The sequence below is a fragment of the Alexandromys fortis genome, unplaced genomic scaffold, assembly GCF_014885135.2.
Source record: "Alexandromys fortis isolate MF-2015 unplaced genomic scaffold, M_Fortis_MF-2015_v1.1 scaffold_122, whole genome shotgun sequence".
Lineage (NCBI taxonomy): Eukaryota > Metazoa > Chordata > Mammalia > Rodentia > Cricetidae > Alexandromys > Alexandromys fortis.
The window spans coordinates 3,049,341-3,063,043 of NW_026068004.1; the positions used below are offsets into that span (position 1 = coordinate 3,049,341).

Below are 13,703 nucleotides of genomic sequence, written 5' to 3' on the forward strand. Positions count from 1 at the left end.
ATAGAGTAGTGTTCATAGTCTCCTGGGAAAGGCAGCCCAGAAGCAAAGTGGTGGATGGTACTTCACAGACCATGTCACTCAACCCCATTAGGCCCACTCCCTCAGTTTCTGACCTAACTCTGGGCTCAGGTGCTGATGACATCACTGGGCAAGATTCCTGGCTGTCCTGGATGCCGGCAGGGCTCCTGTAACCCAGTGCAGCGAAGCGATTGGCCTAGAGCCACAGTATCGGCTAGTGTCAAGCTCTGGCTAGACTCAGGGCTCAGAACCCTCTCATCTGCTGGCCTTGCAATGGAAGAATGGATCTAGGTGGTTTTGTAGTTGTGTGGCCTGGTTGGAGGGTAGGGTGGGTCTGGGCTCTGTACTGCTAGCTATGTGCTTTTGAGCAAGGCCTTTTCAGTGTTCCTCACCTTGTGGGGCCCCAGTTTCTGTAGCTGTAAAGTGATACCCACCTTGTGGGGACACTGGGAAGACCGTAGGACAAAGCATGTGGGAGTGGAGTATAGCTGGCACAGAGCAGAACCACCTCCCATGTTTAATGTTGGGCCTGGGATGCAACTCAGGGCCTTGCGAATGATAGGCGGTCACTCTACCAGCGAGCTCTGTCTCTGGCTTGGACTCTACTAAGCACTGTGCTGGATGAGGAGGGGGCCGGTGATCACAGGATGCTCCTGTCCTTCAATAGGGGCCTTAGAGGCTCTCAGAAGAGGTGGGAGGGAGCCCACACTTGAGGCCCATCCTTCCTCTGATAACATCCTGAAGAAGCTGGACGGAGGAGTCTTGCCCACTCCCCTAAGGTTTTTCCCGTCAACCCGGGCCCCATGGACAGCCCGGCATAGCATCTGGGAGTGGAGGACGGACAAGTGGCAGGAGAGCAGGATGTCTGGAAGAGGAGCTGATGCCAGCAAGAGCAGAAGACAATCACCTTGTCCCCTGGGCTGAGCAAGGGCCTCCCACAGCTGTTGTTTCTGTCCCCTAGGCAATCAGTGCCAGGGCCTGTCCAAGGCTCAGCCACCCTGTGGCCCTCTAGGAAGAACCTAAACAGAGGAAAGGGGTCCTCCTAGGGCCAGCCTGCTACTTCCTCCTGCCCCACCCACCGAGACCCTCCTCAAGTAGCTCCCAGAGGCCAAACTGCCACCTCAGTGTGTGACAGACATAAAGACAAGACACAAACAGGCAGACAGAGACAGACAGGAAGGGTCTCCTGGGTGAGACACATCCAGATGGTGCAGACAAGGTGTGAGGTCTGCCAGGCCCAGCCTCAGCAGCCGTGTATCCTGGCTGGTGCCATACCTCAAGAGCAAGACCTGACTAGGAGGCAGACAGGCATCTTAGAGGAGAGGAGGGCTCATATTATCAGAACTGATGGTCAATAGGGCTTTTGAGACATGGTTCCAGGGAACGCTGTGGGCTCCTGCTTCCTGCCCTCGCTGCGTATCTACGGGGACTTCTCGCTAGTCCCATCTACTGCCACCATTGCCTGTCTGTGCTGGGCATGAATATGAGACTGGTGTTTCAGATTCACCTCTCCTGTCCCTGGCTCCCCAACACCCCAGGGGGAAGAACTTGGTTTGCTCCTGATCACCGGCCAAGAACAAAGACCAGCCTCCCTGAGGGAGAGTCTCTGTACCTCAGGCTCTGCCCTCCGAACCTTTGGGATCTCTGGGGTGGCTCAGAGACAGAGAGACCCCAGGAAAGTTCCCAGAGGCTGAACTGTAGGTGGCTTCAGGGGACTGGGGTGCATGGTGGGCAGCCCAGGGGGGAGGTTTCCTTGGGGTTCTCCATGCTGAGGACAGAGCAGTGCAATTCCTTAGCCACACCTGGAAGAGGAACAGCACTTGTCCGCCACTTAGAGGTTGCCTCAATCCAATGGAGGGAGGAGGATGAGGGCATTTTGTGTCCTTGGGATGGGGGCTGCAGCATCTGCGATCTCTTCTGGCCCAGTCAAGAAGGTCTCCACTTTCAAAGTTAAAGGCTTCCTTGTGTAAGCTGTCAGTCAGCAATTCCCATCTCTCTTCCAGAAAACCTCAGAAGTGGGACAGGTGGTACGGGACAGAGGACCACATACACTAAAGATGGGATGCTTTATGTCTGGCAGGGCTCCTGTCTAATTGTTCTCTAAGCACCTTTTGAGACATTATTTCTGAGATGCTAAGAAAGAGAACCCAGAAAAGGAAGTGGAAGGGTGAGCATCTTTGTCCAACCCTAAACCTCCGCAGGAAACGGTGAGCTCAGTTCAAAGATGGTAATAGGAAGATGAAGGAGGGCAGGGTCAGTTAACGGTTAAGAAATGAGAAGTGGAACATGCCAGAAAGAAGGCCACTGATCCAGGGAATGCGACAAATAACACCTGACCCCGGATGGCAAGAGCAGAAGGCAGCAGAAGGCTGGAGGGCTCAGCTCCCTCCTATCCACAGTTGCTGCTCTGCCTCTTGTGTTTCAGAAGAAAAGACAAGCGCAAAGGCAAAGCCTGCCTTGAGTTCTGTCTCTGGAGCCTTCTGTGGCTCCTCTCCTAATTAACTCAGAAGAGAAGACAGGGTCCTCATGTCCAGACACAGGAATCTGCTAAGTGCAAGAGGCAAAACCCACCAAGGGTGCGGAGCACCCCAGCTTTTTTGCAAGGCTCACTGTCTTTCTCTGTGAGCAAGCTATAGGGCCTCCCAGAAAGGCATGTGTCCCATCTAAGAACCTTATGAACCATGCTTGTCCCACCAGGGCCTGGGGACTGCAGCGGGCCCAGGCCACTATTGCCCATCACAGCTCTCTGAGATGTACGCTCTCAACAACCAGTCCTCACCCCGTCCTGACTCTGATGTGGGGTGTGGCCGGAAGCTGATCAGGATGAGGGTGGGGGTAGGTTGCAGCCAGGCCCTGTGCTGAATGCTGCAGAGAAGTCAGGTGGATCAGAGGATGCTAAGTGTGGTGAGAAGTGGAGGAAGGTGGACATGCATGTATGTTGCGTGGCTCCAAGTGGAATGGATCTCCGATGCAAGAGTGACTGTGACAAGGATGCATGCCAGAGGTCATCAGATCCATGGAAGGCATGCAAAGGAAGGGTGATGGTCTGTAGGAAACTACCAAGTGTGGGCTGGACGCTGCAGAGGATGGGCGGGAGCTTGTGTGACTGTGGCAGCGGTGGGCATCGCTGACCAGACTGGAGTCACTGCTCTGCCATGGGTACCAAGTGGAGTGGGAGCTCAGAATGTGGGGGTACTCCAGGCCCCTAGGCAGAGGGCTCTGTGCCATGGGCAGGGCGGTGCCCCAGCTGACTGTCTCTTACCTTTGGTTTTAAAAGCAAAGTGACAGTGCTTGCACACATAAGGTCGGACGTCAGTGTGGGTGCGGATGTGTTTCTTCAGCATGCTGGGCTTCTTGCAGCGAATTCCACATTCCTCACAAACATATTTCCCTCGGCCGCGGCCTCGCACATATATATACTCTTCATTTGATTTGTACCTATGAGCAACAGGTGTCATGTAAAGGAAAAAAAAAAAAACAAAAGAAGGCGAAGAGGCAGAGTGGTACCTCGGAAGATGGGTGTGCTCCCTAGCTGCACCCGGCCAGCTCTAGACACCGGGAGAGGAGGATGAGGAGCGGAGGACTAGAGCTGAAAGGGCCTCAGTCGCCCTGAGCATCCACCAGGGACCCCTGCAGCCCGGGTGTCAGATAGACTGAGAGACAGCCCTAGAGCCAAAGGTGCCAATTTTTCCTGGCAAGAAAGGAAAGGACGCTGAAGTTGCAAATTCTCTGCTGCCTCCCACAGCCAGCTGCTGCCATAGCTCCCCCACGGAGAACAGCCACTGGAGGCCACCAGAGCCACCCAGAGAGAAAACCTCAGATCATACCGGCCACTGCTATTCATCAAGCCCTTCTCCTAAATTAAGTCACCATTGCCTCACAAGGAAGAGCTGAACAGGTTCAGAGAGGGCGAGACACCCACCAGAGCGAGCACCCAGTCAGAAAGGGCTGGCCAGAATCTGAACATTCCCACACCAAGCTGCCCGTTTCCCGCAAGGGGCAGCAAAGGAGAAGGCAGCTGATCAGGAAGCCACCCAGACACTTCTGTGAGGGAGGCACAGGGGTTACCACCGTTTTCCTGGGTGCAGACTGTGGCCAGAGCCCCTGAGTTCTCTTACGCAATTCCAATTTGGCTAAGCTGCAAACTACATGGAAGGTAGGTTATTCCCAGCAGGTCAGGGCGGTCACCAGCTCTCAGCCTCTTGAGCGAGCAGCCCACTTGCTCAGGCTGCAGATGCCCAGAACCTGAGTCAGAATGCTATTTCCGCACTGAGAAAGAAGCCCCCAAGTGCCACAGAGACAGACGGGGGGCAGCTTTGTGGTCTAAAGCTATCTGTGTGCAGAAGTCCGGGTGAGGTCGAGAAGCTGGGAAGAATAGCAGAGGGGCAGTTCTGGAAGACCCAAGAACTTACTTAGGTCCTGACTCAAGCCATGGACCACTACAAGACACTTAGCAGGAGGGGGACATGTCTCCTTGGTGGCCTCAACAAGAACTGCCCATCATCTGCTCTCCCCGGAGAGGGGCAGGTGGATGCAGAGAGATGACAGCAACGAGGACCCCAGACGGCTCAACTGGTACCCCAGGGCTGAGAGATGTGACAGGTGGGCCCAGGAGAGGGCCAATGAATAGGGAGCTACAGGCTGCAGTGGAGACTCGTCTCACACTCCAACCTACACACCCATAGACGTACTCATACCTCACACACAACCACACTCCTCACACTCACACCTCACACACAACCACACTCCTCACAGCCACACACATAAACCTCACATACAATCACATTCCTCACACTTATACATCACACACACAACCACACTCCTCACAGCCACACACACCTCACACACAACCACACTTCTCACACTCACACCTCACAGACAACCACACACTCCTCACACCCACACTCACACCCTTACAGCCAGAATCACACTCTGCTCATCCTCAGTCACATTCACACCACAATCACACATCCCAAATACCAACAATCACTCACTGTCCCACATCCCTCACCCTCAGTCAGACCCTCACACCAACATCCCCACCTTCAGTCACCCTCACACCAACATCCCCACCTTCAGTCACCCTCACACCAACACCTCCACCTTCAGTCACCCTCACACCAACACCTCCACCTTCAGTCACCCTCACACCAACACCTCCACCTTCAGGCACCCTCACACCAACACCTCCACCTTCAGGCACCCTCACACCAACACCCCCACCTTCAGTCACACTCACACCAACACCCCCACCTTCAGTCACACTCACACTCATCCCCACAATCACACTGTTCAAGAACACTCACACCTCCCCTCTTGCACTCATCACACTCCACATGTATATCCTGTGTTCAAAAGAAAAGACAGCAGGCCTTGCAGGCAGCGAAGAAGAACGCGAGAGTACCCTATGCACAGCGCAGGACTCGGCCTTCTAGGGACACCACTTCGCCTTCACTCTCATGTGTCCCTTGTGTCCCTGGGACCCTGTCTTCAGGGGCATCAAGTTGAGACCTTTCCCAGTGGTGAGGATGGCTTTGTGCTGGAGGGTGTCCCCTGCCACCTCCAGCTGGCTCCACGATACTCACTCACCTCTAAGCACCCTTCCATGTCACACAGCGGCTCCCCACACAGCCCTACAGCCATCGTGGTCTCCTTTTATGTGGAATTTATTCTGCTCATGGAAACTCAGAAGCAGTTCTAAGTGTCCGTCCATCTCCACCCCTTCCTTCACGTCACACTAAAGACACACCATCTTCTTTAGAGAGAGGTTTTCAAAAGGGATCCTTACACCACCTAGTTTGGTCCTGTACCATAGAAGTTGGGCGCCATCTGCTGGGCAGCACGCGGGGAGAGCCAGAGCTAGGAGTGGTGGGGAGGATGGTGAGAGGCCAAAAGGAGGATTCTCAGGACAAAGGAAGACATGTTAAAAGGAGTGGGAGTTGGCAAGAAGAAAGGAAACCAGTCAGGCGGTTCAGGCTGCACCACGACTGACCGGTCGAGAGTGTCCAGACTTGCTTGACGTTAAGTTACATAGAAATAAAATCTCAATAAGAGGCAAACATCCTGTGCTGTGGGAACAGTTTAGACCAGGAGGCACTAGGACAGGAGATAGGGCGAGGTATCCCTGCTGTAGACTCTAGTTCTAGAACAGGAGATAGGGCGGGGTATCCCTGGTATAGACTCTACAGTCCTTGGCGGCTGTCCGTGTAGAGGACAGATCAGAATGAAGGATAAAATGATATCTTAATTTCCACTTGCCTTGTTCTTGGGACCATTCACAAGCTGGGAGTGCAACAATGAGGGCCTTTGTACTTATTTGTTTTTGAGACAGGGTTTCCCTGTAGAACAGTCCTGGCTATCCTGGAACTCTCTCTGTAGACCAGGCTGGCCTCAAACTCATAGATCTGCCTGCCTCTTCTTCCTGAGTGCTGGGATTAAAGGTGTATATCATCACTGCCCAGCAGAGGGCCTTCATTTGAACAAGATATGGGTAAGAAAGATACACAGAAATACCTAGCACACAGCCGGGACCTATAGATGGAGAATTCTGTGGATCTGTGAAGAGTAGTGTGGCTAGGCAGAAGAATGGAAAAGCCACTCAAGAATGCTGCTGTAGAAGAGGCCCGGGGAGGGTCTGAGGCTGGCCACTAAGGGATCTGGAAGAAGCAACCCTGGTTGAACAGAGACCCCACGATTTGCCAGCTCTTTGATGGCCGAGACGGTGGCAACTGTTTCCCATCGATGTGGGCTGGTCTTTCCTCTGCCTGAGCCCAGCATCCACCCTGTCGGGTTCAGGTCCTTCTTATCAGTCACCCATGTTCACTAGAGCATCCCCAGGGTCTAGCATGGTACCAGGTCCTCAGCAAGCACTCAGTGCAGGCTTACAAGTTACGGGTCAGAACAGTAGCCAGGGCCTTGGTCAAGTATGCTGGGATCAGACTCAGCATTGGTTTTTCCACCCCATGGGCCCTTAAACACAGGTTTCATCTAATTCTCCATCATGCATAAAGTTGAATGAACATGGCTATGTTGTTGTTCTTTGATTTTTTAAATTAAATTTTCAATTAGCATACCAAGTCATGAGCATCAGCTTGGCTTTTTCATACTTATTTCATTATACTTTGTTCCCTCTTCCCCATACACCCTGTCCTCCCGTATCCACTCTGGCTGGTTCCTTTCCTCCCAGTACACAGTGACCTTTTCTGTTTCCCGTCTTAACTATACAGCTCAGACCAGCCTCAAGCCTTCAGCTCTTACTGTTTGTGTGATAAGCAGGCACTGCCATGCTCAGATGCTTCTGCTTTCTAATGGGAATGAATGCGCATAGAGCAGAGGCCAGGAGGACTTGGGTCTGACCTCCGACTTTTTCTAGAACTTGTTGGGTGACCATAGGCAGATCACCTCTCCTCCCTCAGGACCAGTCAACCTTTAGTCCTTGGGAATATAAAGCATTTTATAGGTCAGATATTATCTACCCTCCTCCCTCCCAACCCCTAGTCCTTTTACCCTTGTGCAGAAAGGCAACCAATGCCCAAGAGCTTAACTGACACGGTCAAGGCCGCCCGGTGATGATCCCTCCCTGCCCCCTGAACCCAGCTGCCATGCAATCTGCTGCCCACTCTCAGATGGTGCTGAACGGAGTTTCCCAGTGAGCTGGGACCTGCTGCTGTGTGGCAGACAGCAATCAATGGCATTGCTGTCTACCCAGCCTTTCCTGAAACTCTACCCTGGGCCGGGACACCCAGGTGTTGGCAGCTGCAGAAAGCCAGGACTGGAGAGCAGAGAAGCTAGGGGAACCCCAGAGTGTGGATCCTGCTCCCAGCTGCCGGTCACCCCTCCTCTACTGGATGCTTTCCCTTGGAGGCCCGAGACACAGACTTTCCTTTAAAAGAGGCTGAATGGCTGACCCTCTCTGTCTGTTAGGTGACTACAAAACATTCTATTGCTGCAGACCTGGTGTAGGCAACTTGACTCTGGGGACCCAAGGAGCTTCTCTAAACCTTACTGCCCACCTGTCTGCTGCAGTCCCGACTAGCCAGTCTGGTTTTGCTCTTAAAAAGGGACAACTCTAGGAATATGGAATATATTAGCTGCAGGGACTCTTAAGACCAAATGCTCTGACTTTCTGAGATTCAGGGTTGAGGCTGACAGTGGAGGTTCAGCAGAGCAGGCTCAGCTCTGAAACTCCCAAGCCCTACTGAGGTGGGCATAGCCTTGTCCTTCAGTCTGGAGTTGGGTGATAATGGGTGGAGTGTGTGTGTGTGTGTGTGTGTGTGTGTGTGTGTGTGTGTGTGTGTACAGCTGCCAAGTACTTCCTGGGCAGCTGTTTTCTAGCTCCGCTGTAGCTCTGAGCCAGGAGACTCCAAAGCAAAGCAAGTTTCCAGGCAGCCCTAGTCAGGAGCACTTCATTCCTCTAATCAGAGTGGGCAGAAAACCGGCGAGGCTGGCATCATGATCTGAGCTACTGGGCAGCTGTGAATGGAGAAGGAAGGACACAACAGGTCTTAGACCGAGGTCCCCTCCTGCACTTGGCTGGTGACCATGCTTGTCTGGACAATCAGTGCATGTGACACCTTGGGTTGCGGCTCTAGACTGTCTGGAGGGGTTTTTCAAACCTGAAACTTCCACTAAGCTGACAGGTGTTTGGGACACAGCCCAGAGTAGGCATACAACCTCCTTCCTCGGGTTCCAGAGGAGGGGTGCAGTGGGAACGAGACAGCCTGTCAGGATGAGGTGACCTTCTCAGGCTCTGCACGACAAAGATGCAGCAGCAACCACATGGCTGCTGTCCCAAATCCTGTCCTCCTCACCTCAGCAGCCATGTAGACAGGTAGGAGGAATGGTGACCGGGAGCCAATGGGCTGTTGGCGGATAAGCTTGCCCAAACCATCACAGTACTGTCAAATGGATGTGTATTTCCTCACACGGCCTACAAGCATTGCAAAGACCAAATGTAGGCTGTGCTGTGCTAATGACCAAGCGCCACAGAGGGAGAGGAGGTGCTGAGACAGGATGTGGGGAGACCGTGAGAAATGGAAGGCATTGCTCATGGTCTCTCTGAAGGGTCGGGGGCTGCTGCCATCCAGCCAACGGTGGCATGAGATTGCTGTATCTTGCAGGTTTTCTGAGAAAACCACAAATCCAGGAAAAAACAAAACACCCAAAAATATCTGCGAACTCATATGGCTTTTACTGGGTGCCAACCACTATTTTGAAAAGCTCAGATGTTACCTCATTCCCCTCACATGACCAATGAGCCGTGGGCTCTACCAACTCCTGTTTACACTGAGAAGTTACTGAGTGGTGAATGGAGCTAGAATTTGAGCCCAGGTCACCTGTCTACACAGTTCAGGAACTTAAAGGCTGGTGTAATTATTTTTTTTAACTGTGTAAGACAAATAAAATTCAAGGAGACAGAGTACCAACCTCGAGCTAAACTGGCTCAAGGTAACTTCCCCCAAGGCCTTGCACTGAGTCCTCAAGAGGACACCTAACTTTTCAAGTTCAAGACTCCTCTCTCCGCCGAGCTAAGTCATTCTCTTGAATAAAGGGATGGGCGCCATGGTCTCTAGGCTATCTTCTGAGGCAGAGGCGCCACCAGGCTGCTTTGTACTTGCGTTGCTAACTTTTCCATGCACCATTCAGTTCTCACCGCAAAGCTCTTGCTTCTCTTCCGATTTTGGATAGATAAGGCTTTTCCGTTTCCCCATTTTATTATGGCCTTTTGGTCAAGTCTGGTAACTTGGGTACAAACACGCCAAGCAAGATGGTGTGACTGGAGATGTGCTCACTGGGTGTCTCGGGCACCAAGGGCAGCCTTTGTCTGTGAAGTTCAGGGCCAGGGCCCAGCGGTCAGCATGCTTAGGGAGAGGCAGCCAGAGTGAACTGGTTGACCCCAGAGAAGCTCAAAAAGGAAAGGTGTCTGGAGGGGAGGGGCAGGTGTCTCTGCTAAAAATAGCCAGCTGCCAACACAGCCCTTGATGAGGGTTTAAAGGTTTGGGAGGGGGACAGCTGAGCTCTGGGGCCAGTGGGGTATTGGCATCAGATCTAGAAACAGTCCAGGTTCCTCTCTGATCAGGATTCCGAAGAAGTGACAGCATGTCTCCATGTCCTCCCAGGTGGGAGTTATTGAATGTGCCACCCAGCCTCAGGCCTGCTGGGCTGGAACTTCCACACAGACGGAGTCCGCCAGGCAGCCGAGACTCTATTCCTGCTCCTAAGTTAGCTTCCCATAGAGTTCCAGCAGTCCTAGCCTGAGCCTGGGGCTAGAGAAAAGCCAGGGGACTCTGACCTTGGCCTCAGGGTATCCACAAGGCCACAAAATATAAATGTATCACTACAGACAGGACCAAAGGGCCAGACCTGGCAGCGAGGCAGCTGGCCACGGGTCTCGGGTGCTTTCAGTCAAGAATGCCGCTCATCCTGTCTGGGTCCGTGGCCCTACAGCAGCCAGGGTCTTGGTTGACATCGCTCCTGTTGCCACTGAGGACTGTGTGGACGCCCAGGGTCAGGTCGGCCACCTGAGTCCATGCCGGTGCCTGAGAGCCATGCTGCAGTCAAGGCCATACAGATCCGAGTGGCCTGTGCTGCTACCTAATGCCATGGTGACATTGGGATGGGTGTTGATGTCCAAGGCTCTTGTTACCATTGAAGGCTGTTCAGATGCCTGAGGTCTGGGGCCATGTTAGTGTCTGAGGGCCACTGGGGCCATCCTGAGTGGCCTGCACTGCCACCTGGACCAGCGGTGCCATCCAGACCCACTGCTGCTGAGGACTATGTCTGGATCTGTGGTCCTATAGCAGTTAGAGTCTATGCTGAAGTCACATGTCACCACCAAAAGTCACACAGAAGCTTGGGGCTGGGGCCACAACCTGTGAGCTATTTGGGGTCCAGGGGCCTTGCCATCACCAGAGCCATCCTGATCTGAGCAGCCTATGCTTCTATCCAGAACTAGAATGCCGTCTAGCCTTGAGCTGCTACCAAAGCTATGTCTGGGTCCATTGTAGTTAAGGTCTGTGTTGATGTCTGTAGCCCATGTCACCTCGGGGGGGGGGGGGGGGGGGGGGGGGAGTCCTAGGAACCTTGCATGATGAAACCAGAGGGCCGTGCTAAACCAGCCCCACCCTTGGCTGACCCTGGGGAAGCTGGCCCTGCCCCTCACTGGACACTGTAACAAGAGAGCTGCCCCCACTCCTGTGCTCAGGAGAGATGGCCCCACCCATCATCATGGGTGAGGGAGAACTGACCCTGTTGGCATGGGCACAGGGGAGCTGACTCCACCCCTCGCCTGAGGAGGGCTGCCACAGGGGTCCGGACTGACCAGCTCAGTATCACCCAGGCCCACAACTGGGCCTTGGGTTGACGCTAACATCTGCCCCACCTAGGACCTGCTGGAGCTTGTGAAGGAACTGGTCCTGTGGAATGATACCTGCAGGAGCTCCATGACTCGGGGTGGCTGTGGAGCGTGGGGGATATCCAAGAGGAGTTTCAGTGAGGACCCAGTGGTGATGATGTACCAGAAACTACAGGTCTTGAACCAGAACAATGACTCACTGCAATGAACATTTGCAAGTAAAGCTGATTGGACAAAAGGGTCTCCTGTGTGACACACTGCAGTTCCCAACGCCACCACAAAAAATGAAGAGGCGTTGGAGAGGAGGGAAAGGTGGAACAGTAAAGAGGGTTTTTTTTTTTTTTTTTTTTTTGTTGTTGTTGTTGTTATTTGTTTTGTTTTTGTTTCCTTGTTTTGGTTTGATTTTTTAAAAATTTTATTTCTAGAGGGACACTGCAGAGGTGAGGGGAGGGTATGGGGGGACTGGGAGGTGAGAGGAATTAGGGTGCATGATGTGAAGTTCCCAAAGAACCAATACAGAAATGATGTGAAATTTGAAAAGAATGCTACTCATGGGCATCTGTGCAGGTGAGTGGGGATAACCCATCCAGATGTGTAGCCTGTGGGCCCTGAGTGGGCACAGCACAGAAGAGATGGCAGTAGGTCAGCCTGGAGGCCAGGGAGCTATGGTTTTCTGAGGGTTGTGTGGACTGTGACTCCCCTCCCCGAGAGGCATGGCATCTCTGTCTCCTTACTAGTGTATTTTCAAGCAAAGCAGAACCCATTCTTGGAACCCTTTCCCCCAGACGCCTCATTTCAGGAAGTGGCACCTTCCTGGAGCTCTTGTGGAGGAAAGAGCATCCTGTTGAAGGGCTTGTGAGATTTTTGGATCTTCACAGAGAGCTCGCTACTCCACACGGTGATTGGAGCTTAAGCGTCTTTTCTTGCAGGCCCTCTGAGCCCTGTCTCCAGTATTGAGCCCTGTGGTTCTCAGAGCCCAGGGAGCTCATTGGCAGCCGGGGCTGGAGAGGCCCCACATGTCCAATCATGACTAACAGACAGCTCATCCAAACCTCCAGGCCATCATCCCTGTACCATGAGAAACAGAGACTAACAAAGAGCCCAGTATCACAGAGAGCCACAGAGCTAACAATGGCAGAGTAGGAACTCACTGGCAGGTCTCCAAACTCCAAGCCCAAGCCTTATCCCTCCTCTTTTAATTACAACCTGGAAAGGCGACCCTTGTAGAATGAATGCCACCTGGTGAGTCTCTAGCTCCGGGACCCACAGCCTGAGATTTCATGCCCTTGTTTCCAAAGAGACTCAAAGATGAGGTGTGTTTGGATCTCCAAGGAGACCCAAAGAGTGTTGCCTGTGAGTCATGACTGAGAAAATTCAGGTACCCATGCTCAACCCTGCCTCCAGACACTCTGTCTGTCCCCAGAGCCACATGTCCTTGGCTGATATGTTCCCACTGATTGTGGCTCACACCATTACAGAAAAATCTGAATATTCCCTCCTTTTGGAGGATGTGTCCACACCAGGCCATACATGCTCCGGCTAAGCTGGCAGAAAGACCTTACAGGTCTAGAGAGTGGGAATCAAGCTAGTGGAAGCAAGGGATGAGGAAGGAATAAGGAAGGGGAGGGAAGTGTCACTTCTGCTGAGCACTCCTGTGTGCCAGGAGGTACTGAGACAGCTCCAGTATCCACTCTGGCTGCTTACAACACTTGTAAGCACCGGCCCTCTCCTATGTGCCCTTCTTAGCCTTGGACACGGGACAGATGGAGCCATGTCCTTCACTGAAGAATTCTTTGGAAGGAGGTGGCATGGCTGAAATTTATTTTGCAGGTCAGTCTACTAGCTGTCATTTACTAAAGATGGGGGGTAAATCAGTGATTTTTTGTCACTGTGACCAAACATCTGACAAGAAGCAAAACCAAGAGGGAGGACAGTGGTGACAGACCATTATAGAAGGGCTGCTCCTGATGCCTGTGCAGTCAGAGCAGAGAGAAGTGCATGCTGGGAGTCCTGTCCCTGGAGTGTGCCTCCTAGGTGACTCCAAGTCCAGCGAAGTGATAATGAACTCGAACATCACAGTGGGAAGCCATTCCCTTCTGTCCCTTCCTCCCTCTCTCCCCGCAACCCACTGCCCCCTTCCCATTTTACCAGTATACTAATTCTGTGATTTTACCTGAAGAATGAGAGAAAAAACTGGTAATACAACTTTAGGAAGCAAAGAAATGAGTGGATGGAAAAGATTTGGCCAACCCAAGAAGTTACCAGGAGGGAAAGCATAGAACCAACCCAACTTAAATCACAGGAAGAAATATCCTTTCTCACATGGCTTCTG

The 13,703-nt window shown here is 52.7% G+C and overlaps 2 protein-coding genes across 3 annotated transcripts in view; both read right to left on the bottom strand.

The window, feature by feature from the left end:
• Positions 1-13,703, bottom strand: part of Foxj3 (forkhead box J3) — an 821,428-nt gene that overhangs the window by 246,865 nt on the left and 560,860 nt on the right. The gene's annotated exons all lie outside the window — the stretch shown is intronic.
• Hivep3 (HIVEP zinc finger 3) overlaps positions 1-13,703 on the bottom strand; it is a 397,655-nt gene that overhangs the window by 11,502 nt on the left and 372,450 nt on the right. For both annotated transcript variants that reach the window (XM_050161425.1, XM_050161426.1), the window contains one exon: positions 3,281-3,456. In XM_050161425.1, coding sequence (XP_050017382.1) covers positions 3,281-3,456 — 176 coding nt within the window. The remainder of the gene's footprint in view (positions 1-3,280; positions 3,457-13,703) is intronic.